The 19,802-nt window shown below is 42.5% G+C and overlaps 1 protein-coding gene across 1 annotated transcript in view; it reads left to right on the top strand.

The window, feature by feature from the left end:
* Window positions 1-12,517, top strand: part of PHC3 (polyhomeotic homolog 3 (Drosophila)) — a 58,982-nt gene extending 46,465 nt beyond the window's left edge. The window contains exons 10-15 of the mRNA XM_015411588.1: window positions 1,521-1,774; window positions 4,466-4,625; window positions 9,187-9,301; window positions 11,480-11,630; window positions 11,729-11,960; window positions 12,137-12,517. Coding sequence (XP_015267074.1) covers window positions 1,521-1,774; window positions 4,466-4,625; window positions 9,187-9,301; window positions 11,480-11,630; window positions 11,729-11,960; window positions 12,137-12,291 — 1,067 coding nt within the window. The 3' untranslated portion in view covers window positions 12,292-12,517. The remainder of the gene's footprint in view (window positions 1-1,520; window positions 1,775-4,465; window positions 4,626-9,186; window positions 9,302-11,479; window positions 11,631-11,728; window positions 11,961-12,136) is intronic.
* Window positions 12,518-19,802: the final 7,285 nt, after the last annotated feature.

Below are 19,802 nucleotides of genomic sequence, written 5' to 3'. Positions count from 1 at the left end.
AAATAAAGATTGGAGGGAAGGTATCTAGGTGGGGAGGAGGTGTGTTCGTACGTGGCCTTGATTATCTCAATAAGCTGGGCTTTCAGCTAGCAGGAAAGTCAAAGCCTTCCAAATCAGATCACTCCCAACTGAGAATCTTTTATCAAGAAATGCTAATGCAGGCGTAGTGCTTTATTGGCAGGAACGCTTATGCGGCAGAATCCTTTGTGGTTAAACGTACCTTGATTAATCGCTTGAGCAGCCTTGATCAGTAGTCTGATTACCCAGACCTATTCTTCCCCAATATGCATGATGCAGGCCTACTAGCTCTCCTGCTACCCCTAAGACCTCTGAAGTTCTAATGGCCAGAACCTAAAAGCAGCCACATGGTGCTGCACACTTCCCAACAGCATTTGATATTCTTGTCCTCTTGATAATTTGCACAGTTGTTCTGGCTTTACGGTCACTTGACTTCATTTCTAAAACCAAAGTTTGAGTCCAGGGGCACCTTTAAGACCAACAAGGTTTAATTTCGGGTATAAGCTTTCATGTGCATATACCCAGAATTAAACTTTGTTGGTCTTAAAGGTGCCATTGGACTCAAACTTTGTTCTATTGCTTCAGACCAATACGGCTACCGACCTGAATTTCTAAAACCACTTTGCACTTTTAGGAAATATATTAAAAAAGGGGAAGTGAGATGTTGCCATCAAGCCTTCAATATTGTTGGCCTTTCTCCCCCCCCCCCCAAATCTGGACAAAAGAACAGCTGTCTACCAGTTACCTGATGCCAAGAAACAGAGTTTCTCCCTGTATTGCAGGCAGGCATACGTTGGCAGGGGACAGGTAGCAACGGAGCATCCTCCTTATTCCCGCTGGCCTAGATGGCTCATCGAACTGACCTAGTAATGCGATACAGGGAACAGAAGGGTGGGAAGGGGTTTATCACTGGTTTTTCAGTTGGGCTGTATACATTAGAACATCTGAGTTACTGGCTGTTTATTAAAATAATAAGGAGCAAAGAAATGAGTGTGAATCATCTATGAATTATGACTGTACTTAATCTAGAAAAACTGCCTTAGGCAAGAGATCAGACAACCGATCATATGTACTGGGGCTTGCATATGATACCTTCGGCCACAAGTATGTTGCATGCCAGTGAAATAGGTGCATTCATTAAGCTCCTAAATTATGTTATGCAAACTGGGATTGTGTTATGTTATTAAGACTTCGCATTTTTCTAGTCTGCATACGTGATGCTGCAGGGCTCTTAGCTGAGCAGTCTTTAAGCAGCTGCTGGACAAACGTTAGGGATGCTCTAGGCTGATCCTTCATTGAACAGGGGGTTGGCCTAGATGGCCTGTATGGCCCCTTCAGGAGGGCACCAGTTGCCTTGACCGACCCACAGTTGATGAAACAAGTATTAGGAAGAGTGCTCTATAGTGGCAAGGCCACAAATGCAGGTAATGCTTTCTGTAACTATGAAGACGATGGCACTTGAGTTATCTCTATATTTTTTAAAAACATTACTTTTCTTCCAGAACAAGAGGGACATTCTTCAGTGGCCTCATCATTCAGCGCTTCTGTAATTAAATCACCATCAGACCCTTCACATGCCTCTATTCCACCACCACCTCTTTTGCTTCCAGCAATCGCCACAAGGAGTAACAGCGCATCAATGGCTAATAGGAACCCTAGCATAGAAAACAAACTTCCACAAGCTATCGTTAAGCCACAAATCCTGACCCATGTTATTGAGGGCTTTGTGATCCAAGAGGGGTTAGAACCATTTCCTGTAAGTGTGAAGCGAAACATTCAGCAACTTTTCTGTGACTTTTTTTTTTTTTTTTTGTATCCAAAAGGTGATATGTTGTGGTTGTTCGGGGCTATTGCTTAACTGAAGCTTTTTACTCTGAATAACTCGACAACAGACTGAGCTTGTTATTAGTAATCGCTGTCCCTCAGACAACTGAAGGGAAACTGACTCACTGAAACTAGTAGTACTGCTGCTGATTTGTTTAGAAGTGTTATCTCTCCCCACCCAGAAAACTTGGGACCCCAATTCTAAAACAGTGAAGGAACCATGCATGCAAAAGGGGAGGGACTGTGGCTCAGCGATGAGAGTATCTGCTTGGCATACAGAAGGTCCCAGGTTCAATCCCCAACAAGTGTTCTCTCCCAATCCAGAAAATTTGGGACCCCAATTCTAAAACACTGGAGGAACCACACATGCAGAAAGGGAGGGATTACGTCTTAGTGATGAGAGCATCTGCTTGGTATACAGAAGGTCCCAAGTTCAATCCCCAGCACCTCCAGTTAGTAGCTGATGTGAAAGTCCTCTGCCTGAGACCCTGGAGACCCACTGCCAGGGTGAGTGGATATCACGGACCTTGATGGAGGACCAATGGTCGGGTTCAGTATAAGGAAACTACTTGTGTACAAGGATCAGCAGCTTAATAAAAGACCTTTTGCCTGAGATTCTAGAGAGCCACTGCCAGTTAGGATATGCAGTACTGGACTCAAATGGATCAACTCAATATAAGGCAGCTTCATTTACTCATAGGTAAGATGACCACTTAACAGAAGTTAGTCCAGACAAACATACAGGGTACATTCTTGAACTATTTTCAGGTATGACTTGGGCAGGTCTCCAGGGAAGGAAATTGCACAGTTATGGGTTAGCCACTGAGAACACCCCCTTGACATGATCTTCATTGGTGCATAGGAAGGTTCCACTAACTGGGCACTCTGAGTTGATTGGAGGGATTGTGATGGCGAATGCAGAGGCATTTCTGAACTATACAGTAAATGGTTTAGATTAGTAAATGTTTTGGAGATTAAGGGCTGTTTTTAAACTACATCTTTTTGATGTTTTGACAGCAAACAGCCACAAGATAGGGCCAATTGGTTTACCTTATCTCTTTAGCAATCACAAAACAGCCATGTAGACCAAAGAAGCTTGACTCTGCATAGCTGAAAAGGGCATTAGACTGTCCCTGAGCTGGTCTGGAACCAATTTTGGTTACTAGGAGAGAAAAAAATCAAATCTCTTAAAAAAAAAAAACAATTTGAAATTCATGCTACCTCTCGATTCAGCCAAATGTAAAATTACTTTAGTATTTTAGAGACTCATTCAAAAAAAAATTTGTTCTGAAAATATATTAACGATTAAAACACATGTATGTTATTGGGGCAAAAAGATCCATAATTTGGAAACATGAAATCAGGCATTTTAAAAGCAATATACTGTTGTTATTTTCATTTCCCATGCATAATTGTGCAGCAGTTTTCCAAGCAAGTTTAGATTAGTTGCCTTAGCATATTCAAAAATGGTTTCCTGTGCGTACCTTTGAGCATCCCATTGACTTTGGTGAGAGAAGAACGTGTATTCCTTCTGCCCCGGAGAGGAGGGATGGGATATTGTTGTCAACATGGGAATAGGATGATGGCCAGGATCCAAAGAACACTCTTTGAGCACACTCGAGGCCTTGTGCATGCCTAGTGGGATCCTTGACTTTCTTCTTTGAACAGCAGAACCTCATGCTGTATCACAAGCTGCTTTTGGAGACACCCTCAGCTTCAAAAGTGGCTCGTCATGAGGCATGGTCTTGGGCAGAGGGTGGAGTTGTTTAAGAAACACAATCCCAGAGTCTTATTGGGCACATGGAACCTGTTGTGCTATTCCTTGGTTTCCAGCCACACGGTTATGCTTCACTTGCTGCCACACTCTGGTAAGTGGGCTCTCTCAAAGGAGGCTTGGCTCTCTTCCTGAATATGCTGGGGCTAACTGAGAAGGTCTGTCGCTAGGAGCACAGCACTGTTAAAGTTAGCTGTCAGATGCAGTGTGCGTGCAGGGCATCTTCTGAGCTTGAAAGAGAGCCAGACCTTCATCTTATTCAGTGGGGATTTGACACCTTGTGTGTGCGTTTTTTTTATATACCTGTAAAATTTGATGGAGGCATATAAATGGGTGATTAAAGAAGCAGTGTCTAGTATGAGTCCAGTTACAAGAATTAAATCATTGGCGAAAAGAAGATCATAAGATCTAAAGGCCAAAAAAGCGGAGACTAAATAGGCCAGGCCAGCCCAAGGTCTACCGCCCGCTGGACCAGTACTGGCCACACTTTGTGTGGGGAGCTTCCCATAAAGTTTAAAAGCCACAAATGGAAATCCAAAGCAAGCAAAGATGCTTCTCAAATGAAAAACAGATTTCTTTGCCCCTTCCTCTTCTCATTCCACCATGCTCATCTCATCTTACTTTCCCTCCCCCATTGGGTCTGGTTTGGGTTGCAGGAGCCAAAAAGCCTGTGATTGATGCCTTTCGTCGTAAATGGGGCATGCACCTATCCTGTGACTCTGTATAAACTTTGTGACAGTGAATAATAATGAATGCAGCCTCAGGCCTCCACTAGCTAAACTTCTAGGCTATTCTTAAACAGTACCCATCATTTTCTTGTGTCATGATTTTCTCTTTCTGTTTTAATAGGTAAGTTGTTCATCTCTTCTGATCGAACAGCCTGCAAAAAAAAGACTCCTGATGGAGGGCCAGGTGATGAATGTTACATGTGTCGAGCCAGAGCTGCAGAATAATGCAAAGCATGCCGACAATTCCTCAGATACTGAGGTGGAGGACATGATTACTGAAGGTCTGTGTATGTTATTTGAAGATATACCTCTGCAGTTACCTTATTTTCCCCTCCCTCGTGTGTTCGGAGTATGAGGGAGGGGCTCAGAGGAAGAGCCTCTCCTTGGCATGCAGAAAGTCCCAGGCTCAGTCCCCAGCATCTTCGAGTAGAAGGTGTTGTGAAAGTCCTGTACCTGAGGTCCTAGAGAGCCACTGACAGTGAGTTCAGTAGACAGAACTGACTGATGGACCAAGAGTCGGATTCAGTGTGTGCGTTCAAATCCCAAAATCTGTATGTGCCCCCATTTTTGTACAAAGAGAGGCTGTTTCCTGAGGATTCAAGGTCCAGTTGGAGTTTCTCAGACATTGTCACAGAGAGAATCTGTTATGTGTAGGTATTGGAGCTGCAAAAAGATGCTGGGGAACTGTCTGGCAACGTTATTATACGGATCCCCCTGATGAAGCATAAGCAGATCTCATAGGGGCTGTCAAGTCTAATGAAATATTTCTCCCACTGCACCATTTTTTCTCGTTCTGCTTACTGGTGCAGCCCTCTCTTCTGGACCTTTGTTTTGTAAAAGCCCTCAGAGAGATGAAATTGTCTTTTTTGTTCAAAGATTAGATGTTTAAAGGAGTTGCAGGCTTATATACCCCTGAAACTGTTCTGCAAGCATGAGTATTCAGTGCAGAATGAAAATGTAATAATTTCTTATACTTCCAGGATCAGCTGCTGGTCACCACTAGTGCTTTATTGAGCTGAAGGGTCAGTCAGTCTGTCTGATGTAAAAGGGTGGTGTGGCCCCTAAAACTTGAAATGTCAGGAGAGAATACAGTGCCATTTGTGTGTAGGATTTCTTCATGTTTTATGCAAGATCTTGTGAAAAATTGTACCTGCTCAGTTGCATATGTCAGTCTGTGTCAATATATATTGCAATGATTGCCAACAATTACTTTTCCTGTGGTAGCCCTAATGCATGCTAACATGTTACATCCCCTCCCTACCCCCCAGATTACTTGTGGCTGTTTCTGTTTTAATAGCTTTTGTTCTTTAGTGGGCCACCAACAATAGCGTGTCTGTTTTTCCGTGGCGTCTAAGCATTTGCATTCTTATTTACTATTTGGTTTAAACTCAAATGACAGCTGGCTGCAAGTGCTACAAATGTCCTGTTCAGAGGCATCAGCCAGCATTTCCTCTGAAATGAATTTAATTTAAATATCAGCAGTTGACAGTTTTGTCTTCATAGACAGTCACATGAGGAACACAGAAGAAGCAAAACCATGTTTGCTTGTTTGCTAACTGGTGGGAAAATGCATACTGTGCTATTGAAGCATTAAAAGTGGAAGTAAGCTGCTTGTCAGACCATATGGAACTAATTTTTGCATCATAGAAAAGGGAAATTAACAATTTTTCATATGACATACACTGAAGGTCAGATAAAAACTGTACTTCCTCTACAGCAGTGGTTTTAAATAAACCACATTTCAAAGAGTTTGAGGGCAGAGGATGGACCTCAACAGCAGAATGGCAGAGCCAGTGATGTGGGGTTTCTGGGAAAACACGAACAATTTCCAGAAGATTTTCCAATGTCCTAAATAGAGCATGATCTGATTTAGTACATTTATTTTAACTTATATTTAAGTACCCAAAATGTAAAAAGAATCCTGTGTAAATTCTTAAATCCCAAAAGCAACAAATTCTTGAACTGAAATATCTGATTAGGAAAAAATGAATCAAGCGTGGTTTAAATGTAATGTTCTAACAAATTCAAAGTTTTACGTGGAATTTTTTTTACTGGAGTAAGTCCTTTATGTCCTTCCTTTCCACTGTATACATTCAAGAAAAAAATAATAGCACAGAAAACTCTTGTCACACTAATTTTAGCACATCCAAAGAATGTGCATGAGGGACTGTGGATGTGGTTGCCCATACATCTGTTTCAATGGAATTTGGCCTTCTTCCACCTAGGGCAATGGGACAACTCAGTTTTCTCTGTTACTCTCCCTAGCATCTTCTTGGATGATTTGTTAAATCTGTATCAGACTGGTGATTATTATATCCCTTATGCCATGTGAGAGGAGAGATATAAATAAGAATATTAGTTTTCGTTTTGGTTTTACATGCACAGCTAATAAGGTGAATTCTCATAACTTGATTATTTTAAAATTTGGATTAGTTTGTGTATTTGTGGTTTTATTTCCTCTACAGCCTCATTTACAAATCAGTAAAATATACATTTACTCTCTCACACAATTCCTAGAAATGATCTCCTGAAAAGCATTAGTTATAACTGAAATGTCAAGCTTGCCTGATACTGGGTTGGATCCAGCCAGCTTTCTTGCTCAGTCTTGCCCAATTCCACTCCATATTACAGTCCCCATCTGGCAGGGCTTTTGCCCATACAGGTCCCATGGTCACCAGCATGGCCTGTTGGTGGTCAGATTTATTTATTTTATTTTATTTCATTCGATTTTAGACCACTCTCCCCCTGCAGTGTACAACATAGTATATTCATGACAACTATAATTTTAGAATGGTTTAAAACAATAAAACACACACTAATTGCCTAAGAGACGGCACTAAAGAATTCAGTAGCGCCACTACTGCACGGGGGGGTGGGGGGTGGGAGTGCCGGAAAGATGAGACCGTCGCTGTCCTCAACCAAATGCCTGGTGAAACATCTCTGCCTTACAGGCCCTGCAGAACTGCATCAAATCCCGCAGGGCATGGATGTTACTTGGCAGAGAGTTCTACCAGGTTGGAGCCAGGGTGGAAAATGTCCTGGCCCTGGTAGAGGACAGCCGGACATCCCTCAGGCCAGAAACCACCGGTAAGTTCTGATCTGCTGAGCGCAATGTTCTTCTGAGGGTATACCGGGAGAGGCGATCCCAAAGATACCTGGGTCCCTGACCATTAGGGGCCTTGAAGGTCAACACCAAAACCTTGAACTTGATCCGGTATTCCACCAGAAACCAGTGCAGCTCTTGCAGCACAGAATGGATGTGTGCTGTATTGCAGGGGCCCCATAACGACCCGTGCAGCTGTATTTGGTACCAGTTGGAGTTTCTGGGTCAAACAAGGGTAGGCCCACGTAGAGTGAGTTACAGTAGTCTAATATGAAGGTGACCGTTGTATGGATTACTGTGGCTAGATCAGGGCAAGACAGGTAGGGAGCCAGTTGCATAACCTGGCGTAGCTGGAAAAAAACGCCAGTTTGGCAACATTTGCGATTTGGGCCTCCATTGTTAGGGAGGCATCCAGAATTACATCCAAGCTCATGAAGGTCTGTGCCAATCTCAAGGGCACATCATCAAGAGCTGGGAGCTGGCACCCCAAACTTGAATCTCCCTGCCCCAGGCACAGAACCTCCATCTTGGAAGGATTCAGTCTCAGCCAGCTCTGTTTCAGCCATCCTACCACAGCCTCCAGCCCCTCAGCCAAATGTACTGCGGCCGTATCTAGCCAGCTGCCCATCAGCAGATAAAGCTGGGTGTCATCGGCATATTGGTGACATTCCAGCCCGAAACTCCACACCAGTTGCGCGAGGGGATGCATGTAGATGTTAAACAACATTGGGGAGTGGATTGCCCGCAGGGGACCCCACATTCTAAGGGATACCTAGGTGACTTCCTTTCTTCCAGCGCCATTCTCTGTCCCCAACCTTGGAGAAAGAAGCCACTTTAAGACTATCTCGCAAACTCCTATGTTGGTGAGGGAGTGGATCAGGAGATTGTGATTGATCGTGTCGAACACTGTGGTCTAATAGAAGCAGCAGTGCCGACCCAACTTGGTCCAGCTGCCTGCGGAGCTCATCCATGAGGGTGACCAGAGCTGTCTCCGACCCATGGCCGGAGGACCCTTTTTTCCTTTTTTCACCAATAAAAAAATTGGCTTGGTTGACTTATTGCATTGGCAAATAGCATCGATTCTTCGTTACTAATTTTATGAAAAGTTATAGGAAATGTAAGTCTTTTGGGGAAAATAAACCACTTGAAAAATTTCTAGCCCATATTTCTGGGGTGATGTCGCTGTGTGCAACGTCCCCGACGTGATGGCATCACTTCCATGTGACATCATCATGCCAGGGACCTTGCACCCGGCTGTGGCTGTTGGAGGCGGGCTGGAGCCTGTGAAATTGGGGGATCCCCGCTCCCACCTGAGGGCTGGCAACCCTAAGAGCACATGCTTTGTATGCTGAAGGTAAGCAGCTACGCACACCCACCCATCTCCAGTTAGATGATCTTGTGTAGGAAAAGGGTCTTGTCTCCAATCTTGCCTTTTGTAGTCAGTTCTAGACTAAACGGCTCAGTGGTCTGACTCAGCATGGCAGCTCTGTATGTTTGCTAAACGAAGTCTACATAGGCAAGTATTTTCTTGTACTACATAATGTAAATCCAGCTTTTGAGTCACAGAATTTGAATTATTTAGCATAGCGTTTTGCTTTATTTAAAATTCCAGGCATCTGAGACCATGAATGTGCAGTTCAGAACAGCATCGATCAAAAAAATTTTCTTCTTTGGAGAAGAGAGGTTCTTAAACTTCATATTATCATAAATGAGACTGACTTAATTGCTTTTTTCTTTAGAGGGACTAGATGAGATGGAAAGTGATCTCCTTAAGTGCGAGTTTTGTGGGAAAATGGGGTACGCAAATAAGTTTCTGCGGTCGAAGCGCTTCTGCACTATGTCCTGCGCCAAAAGGTATTCTGTAATTCTTTAATCCATTGCTAAGTGCTGTTTCTTTGAATGGGATTGTACTAGAGACATTTTAGTGGCTGAGACAGATAGTTCAAATGATGTTTTGCTGTGGTAATTTACAATCAACTAAATAATTGACAGCATGCAGTTCTTTAATGGAATCCCAAAAACCTGCCGCCTGAGAGCTGAATACTGTTTTTCTGATGATTATGGCCAAAGGCTTCTTCTAATCTTTAATCTGCATGATTGAACAATTGAAGTGTTGGAAATACTGGATTATATCCAATGAACTGTCAGCATCTTTACTTTAATGATACCGCTCATTTAGCCTGCAGGCCCTGAGCCGGTGTCACACTAGATATCACAAAACTAAGTAATTTAAATAGCCAAACAGTTACCACACTTGAGGTCCTTTAAATGTAACTGTGTGAGCAAAAAAAATGGCTACAACCAGTGTAACTCCTAAGCCCACGCCTGCCAAGAGTTTCTTTTTCTTTTTTTATTTTTTTAAATGTTTATTAAGGTCAAGTATAACTTGTAACATGTACAATAACTGCAAAACAGTATACAGAAGTCCTGAGAGTCCAAAATTGACTTTATTAGCAACCCCTCATTGCCGCAGAGAAGAGGAGTGATTCACAAATCCCCCAATACTGCAAAAGGCAGCACATTCCAGTAAGCCGTGCTCCAAAGGTTCTGACTGCCCAGCAGCACAGTCACCAAGTCTGCCAGAGTATGGAGTCCTTTACATTCAACCTTGCATTACTTGGGAAAGGACAGGATTTAATCTTGCAAGCATAAACACTCTCCTCTTATCAAGGAAGTTAAAAAAATCCAGATATTATAAGGGCCAGGGTAAACTGAACGTCATGAAATTCATGGAATTTATTTGATTTTATTTTATTTTTAGATTTATATCCCGCCCTCCCTGCCCCCCCTCCTTCTGCTGCAGCCTGCTCTGCCCATCAGACGATGGTTCTTGGGGGTCATGAGGCCTTTACAGAGAGAACGGAGGGGGCCAAGTGTGTGTGTGGGGGGGGGGGTTCACAGAGGGGGAAGCTGGTGAAACTGTTCTTACCTGGAGACAGAAGCATACTTCTGTCAACAGAAAATGAAAATAGGGTGCAAGCCAGGGGTTATCCAAAAAGGTTGATACCCTGCAAAGTTGTTTGTGTTTTTGAGCAGTGATGGTCATCAGAGGCTTTGGGGGGGGTGTGTGGACGTTTGTCTGTGCTCTCACCCTTGTTGTTTGCAGTAACCACACAGAGTCCACCAGGTGTAGCACTAGCAGCCTTTAATCCACAGACCAACTCAGGATACAGTGAGAATCTTTCAGTCCAGACTTAACAGCCCGCTTGGCTTCCTTCTCCTAGCCTCTCCTCTTGCCCCCATGGCATGCCTCTTCTGCCTGCTAGCTCCACCCACAGGCTGCGATTGTCCTTTCCTGTGGTCGCCTCCCCTGATCCTTCCAGAGGGCAGGATTCCTCTTCCCACCTAAGACTCCTTGCCAGCCTTGGTCTGCCTAATTGCCTGGCTGCTTGTTAGCTTTTCTCTATTCCAGAGACTGGGTTAACCCTTTGGGCTCTTTTGCATTAACACAGGCTCCCATCTCACTGGTGAGTTTCCCTCTAGGGTTGAGGTGGTTTCCCTGGTGACCCCTTTCTCCCACACTGGCCCATCAGGCCCCCGGCTGCCACAGTGTGGCAGAGGTAGCATCCTTGTTTGAAGCAAATCTGGAGATATAAACCCCGAACGGAAAAGCGAACCCCAGTTCTCATTGGAATCTTGCAGAAACTAGGGCTCAATGGGAACTAGTTTCACAGGTCTTTGGATCCTGTCTCGTCACTGGTAGTATTTTTACATTTTTAAGCTATACTCAGACCAATACTGTCATCTTCATTCAGGAGCCACTAAAAAGTACCTTCGTTGAAGAATCACAATAGGAAAATAAGCATGAATATAAGTGATAAATCAACTGATTGATCAGTTAAAGCCACGACAGCTACTAAACTACCATATTTCGAACAGGATGGCCATCTTCTTATGCACAGATGTATTTATTTAATCCAAAACAGTTTGGAAATATGTTTCATTTATCATGTATTTATGCATTTCCACTGTGCTTGAGATCTTCTATAAGCTACTGTGAGTTATACAGCCTACTTCCTTTTTGGACCTTAGGTACAACGTCAGCTGCAGTAAGAAATTTGGATTATACGGATCAGACAAGAGCAGTCGTTGGAGCCGGAGCCCGGATAGCCAAAGCCTGGGACGGCGCGGGCGTCGGCCCAGCGGCTCTGACGGAGCCTCAAGAGAACACTTCCATAGGCAGGTCCGTGGAATGTTAAGTAAACTCCACAGTGAACTCTTTTTCTAAGAGTTATAAAGGAAAATGGTTATACTCTGGTTTATCTGTCCTGCATTTTCCAGCTTCCAATTACTTATCCATCTGCAGAAGAAGACTTGGCTTCTCAGGAGGACAGTGTGCCAGTTGCCATGACCACTCGCCTGCGAAGGCAAAGTGAGAGGGAAAGGGAGCGTGAACTTAGAGAGCTGAGAATTAGGAAGAAGACAGACAACATGGATCTGTTACCAGCGGTGCAATCCGACCCGTCCCTGTGGACAGTTGAAGATGTTTGGGCCTTCATACGTTCTTTGCCTGGTATGAAATGAGTCCTTTTGTGTGCATTTTCTCTAATCACTGCACAACATCGGCTGTTTAAAATGCAACTAAGATTCAGAGAAACTTGGTTTTCTTTTCTTCATAGGGAGATCTAAGCAAGTCTTAATTTCATGACAGGCACCGCCTGCTTTTAATATTCGTCCCTCCCTTTGCAGGTTGTCAGGACATTGCTGATGAATTTCGAGCCCAGGAGATCGATGGGCAGGCTCTTCTGTTATTGAAAGAGGATCATCTCATGAGTGCAATGAATATTAAGCTAGGACCTGCACTGAAAATTTGTGCACGGATCAACTCCTTGAAGGAATCCTAGTGGAGAACGGAGGTTTAAACAACGGCGTCCACCGGATGACAGACTTGTAAAGTAATAAGTCAACATCTTAACCATTGATGTGATTATTACTACTGTGTTTTGCTAAGCATCTTTTCCACATAAGGACTATTGGAGGAGTATATTTAATAAAATCTTGACAAACCTTCCAGTAATTAATCCAGCTTATCAGGAAGCATAAGCTGTGTCAGCAGACTGGTGTAGTCAAATGCAGGGTGAGGCAGAGTCAGTGAATAGCTCTGTGAAGCGTTTGTAACATGTTGTGGGTGATGCTTATTCCAAAAAAAGGCAATTATTTACCATACAAGATTTAAGCTTTTTTTAAAAAATACAACTTTGATTACAGTTTTAAATTGTGTTTCTATACACTTTTTTTTCCTTTGTAGAAAGCTTTTTAAGAATACGGATTAACAGAAGAGTCCACAGAGTCTGTGGAAGCATTGATTATGGTAAAATGCTATGCATTTAATTGTGCTCTTTGAGTTTCAATTAATCTTGAGCGTACAGTTTGAAGGGCTCTTGTAACTGACTGCCTCTTCTCTCATAACCCTACAGTTCACCAACCATTATAGTATTTTCTCCAAGCAAGGAGGCTTTCTGTAAAACATGCAAGATGTTTTGCAAATGCAGTAAGCCTTCCATTCTCAAAAGCTTTGGTCACCTGAACTCCATACTTTTTCCCATGTCAGTGTAAAGCAGCACTCCCATGTATTAACGCTTTTGGGGTGGGGTGGGGTGGGGTGGGAAAAGAAGACTTCCTTGATAAATAAGATTGTACGATAAAGTCAGTGCACATATTGATAAAGCTGCTGAGAGCTAGAGTGGCATGATGCCCTTCCCGGAGAATACAAAAAGCACAGACATTATGTTCTCTGTTTGCTTGCTATGCACCGAAGAGGGCATTATATTGTTATCTTCCTAGTTTTTCTTGCTGCTATGTGTCACAGGCTAACTGTCCACCTGTCCACGCACTGTTCCAGGAAACCCATTGTTGTCTATGTGCTGTTGGTCCGGCTCTGATTTCTCAAATGGCCCTAAGGGGCAAATTGAATCTGCAGACGTTTCTTCTCCTCCTGTAGTTCTCTTGTCTCCTCTCTTCCTTGCCCACCCCCTGCAGATATTCTGCTGGATGCTGCTAGGGCCATTGTGCTTCCTGCCATGTTTTGAATGAGTACTTTTTGAAACTGCAGTGATCTGTGCTCTGACCTTCTTCCTCCTAGCCCGGTGTTATAAGATGAGTAAGTTACTTGTCATATAGAAAGGACACCCAAACCAAACACCACCAAAGTATTAAGACTGTCTATATTACACCAGTTTCACACATTACATCATGCATTCTGGACTCCGCTGTGTTAACCTAGTTAAATGACATCAACCCCAGTCCATCAGGAACTGAGAAATCCCACTGACATGAGCAGGACTATGAAACTGCATTTAACTGCAGTGGGTCAAAGTTTTGTTTTTATTCCAGATTTACCAGAAGATTGGTAAATGTTTACTCACGGTATAAATGAAAAACACAATTACCCTTCTATCTTTTTGTTTTGAGTGGAGACCAGAGAACCAAAAAAAAAAAAAAAAAGGTTTTGATTTACCATTTTAAAAACAAAGGCTTTTTCGTGCATTAGGACCTTAGTTGTTTAATTAAAGGTAGTTTAGAATTAGCAAAAGCACTTAGGCTTGCATGCTGGTCTGGAATTTTGGAACACTTTCAGAAAGGTGTTTCTACCTGTAAAGTTAACTGTTAATGGATTAATTGTCAGATGCTCAAAGTAATCCAGTTCCTTACAGAGTTAAGGAAAGCCACCAAACATTTAGAGATGGAGTATGTTTGTAAGTTTTTTTTTGTAAAGAGTATTATAAGGTATTATATCATTCTCCAGTTCCTCACTTTTAGTGTGTTTAGAGTCTGCATATTGCAGGAATTTGCGAATATGCTGTGGAATGTAATGTGGCCAAAGCTGCCACCCAGTCGTGTAAATGGGCTCTTGGCCTAGAATGTGTTTTTGAGCAGCTGATAGAGATTCCTGAAGGTAGCTTTAGCCAAAGCACAACTTGAAGGATTTGGAATTCAGTACTTTTTGGGTGAGTCTTTGGAATGGAAATCATTCAGGTCAGTTTGTCTCACATGTAAATGGAAAAGGTTTAAGCCAGTTTAGTCCTGTTCTCTACAAAGAGACTAAGGCTGAAATCCTGTGCACACTCACTTAGGAGCAAATCCCGTGGAATGCACTGGAGCAATGCTCCCTCTAAGCTGTGGGGTCTTGTGAGCAAAACTTCTACTTTGTGAGCTCCTGGCATTAAAGTTGTGAGCGAGCGATTTGGCTGCTGCATAAATTAGTCTGCTCTGGAGCCCTCCTTCCTGAGCTCAGACAAGAATGTGTGAGCCGGAGGCTACAAAACTGTGAGCTAGCTCGCACTAACTCAGCTTAGAGGGAACACTGCACTGGAGTGATTTAGTTCTTAGTAAGCCTACTTGGAACTGGGCTGTAAACCATTTAAAATGAAAATAGTTCGATTTTACCGCCTTATATATTAAGGTAAGTCTGTTTTCCAAAGGGCGTACATTAAAATGTCTATTCTAGAAACCGGAGCAGCTTTCCTGTCTCCTGTAATTATAAATGGGGCACAAATTCATAATTAGATTAGGGCGGTAAGCATTTATATCAATGTCTCCAAATGCTCCCAGTTCACTACCTGCACAGTGTAAAAGTTGACAGTGATTTCCTGATAAAGGTTATCGTATTTTCCTTATCTAGTATATCAGGGCCTTGCAACCCTAAAGATAAGAAATAAGAAAAGAAGCACAAATGAGTCTGCTCTGAAAAGAACTAGCTGTCATGGCCGCTTAAGTGTTCATAATACGCTTGTCACGTGGACGAGTGTCTTCCCCTGTTGCTCAGGCTTTGGCAATGGCAGCTTGTGTACTTCCAGACCAGCGCAGCACCAGGCTGCTGCAAGGCTCTTTTCTCATGCTCCATTTACTGCAACCTCCTGGCTGCCATGCATTGGGGTCAGATCACAAAGGCGGCTGAGTCAAACTGTGTGAAGGGAGGAAGATGTCCCTTCCTCCCGATGCAAATATTGCACCTGAAAGGGACACAGAAAGCAATCCCTCCATCTTCTCTTGGCGTCACAGCCTCTGGCCCCTATGCCTGGGCACACTGTGCTAGAAATGCAGTATATGAAATCTGAAGTCATTCAGAAGTGAATTTTACAGCAGTAGGATGTCCAAGACATTTGAGGGCCAGAATTAGCTTGCCTTCATCTGTTCAGTGTGCCTCCAAGTATTATCTCACACAATAAAGATAAAATCACCCATTTATTCAGTACAGTGGTTAAATTGTAAGAGGGGAGGCTAGGGCACTATGTGAATGCATTTAATTGCATGGAGTGTTCTGTCTTAGAGCAAGCATGCACTTGAACATTTTGGTCTTCCTTCCTGCCCTACAGAGAAGTACAACACCTTCTCTGCAGACATTCTGGGAGCTGCTAGTATGGTCTGGGAGATGCACAGGAAATAAATGCACAAGATATGTTAAAGGTGGACTCTGGTACTTGGGTGAGCACAGCTAACCAAGATAAGCACATTGTTTTGCTCGTTAGCTTCTCTTGTGGTGCCTTATTCTGAGACCCGTTCTCAACTTTGTATCTTGTATTCCAGTATACTTGAATACCAGGGTACAAAATCTAAAGAAAGAATTGGCTCTCAGATACTGGCCTTTAACTTTAGTATGCCCACAGTTGCACTGTAATCCAATTGAGGATGTTGTGGTATGAGGTTGCATTGTGGCAACGTGACATCCAGCTCTGTAACCCACTGGCATTTACCATGCACATAGTTATAGCTCTAGAATAAAAAAATCAAGCAAACTTATTTCCAAAGTAAAATCCCCACCTCTGGCTTAAGCGATAATGAAATCAGTGAGCTAAGAACTGAAGCATTCCTTGCTCGCTGTCTTCATTATAGATATTAGAGTAATTATGTGGACAAGTGACTACATTTGTTAGCTGTTGTAGATTAGAGTCTATATTAGAGCCTTCAGTGGGTTACATCTAGACACCAGCTTCCTGCACTGCTGGTTGACTGGAACTAGACTTGAGGAAACTGAGGGGGTGGGTGTTCCGGAAGAACTTGCATGACTATCCTGGACAATTTACTGTTTGATCCAAACCCCACTTGGTTGCCCCTCAAGTCTGCCATGTGGACTGTGAACATCAGTATCCCCTCCTCCCCGTGTAGCTGTAGGTGTAAGCACCAAATCTGCCCACCTGCTTTTTTAAATGTCTTTATTTGGAAGAATTTAGTCTCCTATAGGATGGCTGCCTTCTATATGCCAAGCTGGAGGAACTTAAGAAAGAAAGACAGTCAGAGGTAGCACCCATCACCTTGCACCCCCCCCCCCAGTATTTAACAATGGGACTTTGGCTCATGGCTCATGAGCTACAGCAAAAGAGATCCCTACCTTCAAAAGTGTGTGATGTAATTATAAGGAAAGAAAAAATGTATGTATGATGATGTAGTCATGAGCAAAGACATTGTATGGGCCAGTACTCCAGCCCGTTTTCTATATTAAAATCGACATTGAGAAACTTAGAGCGTGAGCCAGAGAGTATAGTTTAAATACCATTCTAGTAATGGTCATGAATTGCCTGTTTTTGCACATGAGTCTCAGCAGTAGCTCTTAGGCCCAGTTTAAATTCTTTGGATTGTATCCCAGTAATAAAAAAATTAAAGGAATATTCCCAGCAAGGGCAAATTCCAACCTAATATTCTTTCCCTCACTCTGCCTGCTCTGTCCTTCCACTCTAAATGAACACCCATCTTTCTGATTGCTTTTCATCACCTATGCATATCCACAGATTTATCTGGCAGTTCCATCTGCATGAACTAATTCTTACTTTGTCACAATGATAGCTTCTACATTCAAGTAACTCTGTGGGGTGTCCATCATGCTAGACAATTAAGAAACTCAAGGACTCTGAGCTGGCATTCACAGCCTGCTGCCAATCTTGGGGGTTGTGGGTGTGTGACAGATCTACATAACCACTGAATCATATTCTTTGACAGAACATGGCCAAAGCTTACTTGCATATTGGGGGGCTGGGGGCAGTGTGAGTCAACCTCTGATCATACCACCAGTTTCCATGTGTTAAACCCCCCCAAAGATTTGTACTACAGCCTGTCCTGAGTATGGGGTATACATAATTACCAGAGTTCTGTTCATTTCTGCATGTGGTTGTGGTGGGAGTTGCTTTACATTCTTCCTTTACTTTAACAGAATTGTAGAAATAACAGTTTACAAAGTAGCCTCCATGCAGTATTAAAAACTCGGTAGGTATACACAAACGTTCATATCATATGTCATCACCAGCACCAGAAATAACCTTTTATAGAGTAGCCTCCATGCGATATTAAAAACTCAGTAGGTATACTCAGTAGGTATACACAAACATTCATATCATATTTCACCCCAGTACTTTAATTGTTTAGCAGACCTCGTAAGGGTTTGATCTCCTGAAATGCAAACCCAGCGTCACTTCCCAGAACACCTGCATGAAATTCCTCTTTGTAACTTTTCAGTGTTCAGTCCTTCTCTAAAGTGTACTCTTTGTAACATTATCAATGGATGTTAATGAAAACACTGTATTACTGACCTTAAAAAAATTAGCAAAAGCATAGAATCACATAGCTGGAAGGGGCGATAGAGACCATCTAGTCTAACCCCCCAGCTCAATGCAGGATCAGCCTAGAACATCCCTGACAAGTGTTTGTCCAGGCGCTGCTTACACCTATACACCCATATGGGTCTAGTGGAAATGAAGAACAGCAAAAGATGAAACTCCACATGGTTGGTTATAGCAACATAAAAGTCTCCTACCTGTGTTCCAATTGCTCTCTGCCTCAGCTTCTGATCAAAGCCTCATAGCAGCAGAGAATTCTTCACTATAGTTTAGATCCGGAATCCATCCTTTTGTAACAATTAAAATGGTAAATCACAGACCACTTGCAAAGATGCAGTCTTCTTTGACAGCAGCTGTGTTAAGTCATCTGTGAACTGTACCGTAAGTAGGCATGCCCCGTCCCCACAACCAACTTCTGCCATTCCGAGGATTTTGAAAAGTTGACATATGAGGTTGCCACTTGGAGAGCAACAGACTAAACCTTATCATTTAGAAGGAGCAGCTGGAACCAAAACCAAATGAAAACATTATCTGTGATGTATTCAGAAATATTTCTCTCCCTTGACATGCTTTTGAAATTTTTCAGAAAGTTCACAATCTTTTAAAACCTCTGGTGCTACTGTACCATTCTCAGATGGCGTTCCATAAATCTACTGAGTTCAGTCAATATTTTACTAACAAGTCATTTCCCCTTTTGATAGATGTCTACTTTGAACTGTATGTTTGGCTTAAGACCTCTGGTCAATGAAGCTAATAAATGAAAGGAACATGAGTCTAGTTTGAACAGCTTAAGAAGCAACTGCCGTCCCCAACTGATCCAAGGGTAAGATTGTCCCTGTGGTCTCAACCATTGCATTTCTCCAAAAAGGCATATTCTCTGTGGTTTTGTAAAGCAGGCATTTTATATCTTCCTTAGCCTTTTCACTATTGACAATAGCACAGTGTTTCCATAATAGGTAGTCCTAGCAAAACAGATTCATTCATAGTTACTAAGAATGCAAGCTTAACTTGATTGCCTCTTCTATTGCACTATTTTAAACTGTTTTAACTGACAGTATTTACTATTATTTTATTTGCTTCTGAGCTCAGCTTTTCCCCTGTGGATTGCATCCCCATCCCTTTGTTTGGTCCTTTTTTAAAAAAACACTTCTTTTTAGTTATATATGTATGAAACCCAATAAAAGAGACAAGGGGTTATGTTAGGAATGAGTGAGTCTGTGCGAGGAGGTTGCGAGGCAACTGGACTTTGAGTATATTTACATATAATGTAAGATTAATCTGTAAAGATATCTATTGTATGTTTCTGTGTTTGTATCATGGAATGGTACTTGGATTTTCCTGAACAAGTAGTTTTAACATACGTAGCATCAATTTGGCACTTCTATTGTATCCAGCAAACCTGGAAAGGGAAAAAAAATTGCCCCCCTTTCCTTGGAAGCTAAACCATTTGTACATTTGGAGGGGGAAGAAAAACCCACACAGTGATTTAGGTAACTTTTGTATCTATACATATCCTTTTTAAAAAAAGAAAATGCACTTTCATATTAACATAGCATGTGAACGAATTTTAGATTCTCATATTTGTAATGGTCTGTAGCAGGAGTGATGTAAAATTTACTTATTATTAACCTGTCTGTCCATGGATAACCTGATTATACAAATGATGAATCAAAGCACCTTATACTACTTGCTGCTTCATTTTGCTTGTAATTGCACCTTTTGTTATTGGCACACTTCATTTTCCCCACCTCTTGCTCAGTAACATTTTCTTCCTAGTGGGATTAAATATTTGACCTACGGTATCACCC

This window comes from Gekko japonicus, unplaced genomic scaffold (assembly GCF_001447785.1).
Source record: "Gekko japonicus isolate JY-2015 unplaced genomic scaffold, Gekko_japonicus_V1.1 scaffold11, whole genome shotgun sequence".
NCBI lineage: Eukaryota > Metazoa > Chordata > Lepidosauria > Squamata > Gekkonidae > Gekko > Gekko japonicus.
The sequence above is the reverse complement of the archived record's forward strand: the minus strand, read 5'-3'. Positions and strand labels throughout refer to the sequence as shown.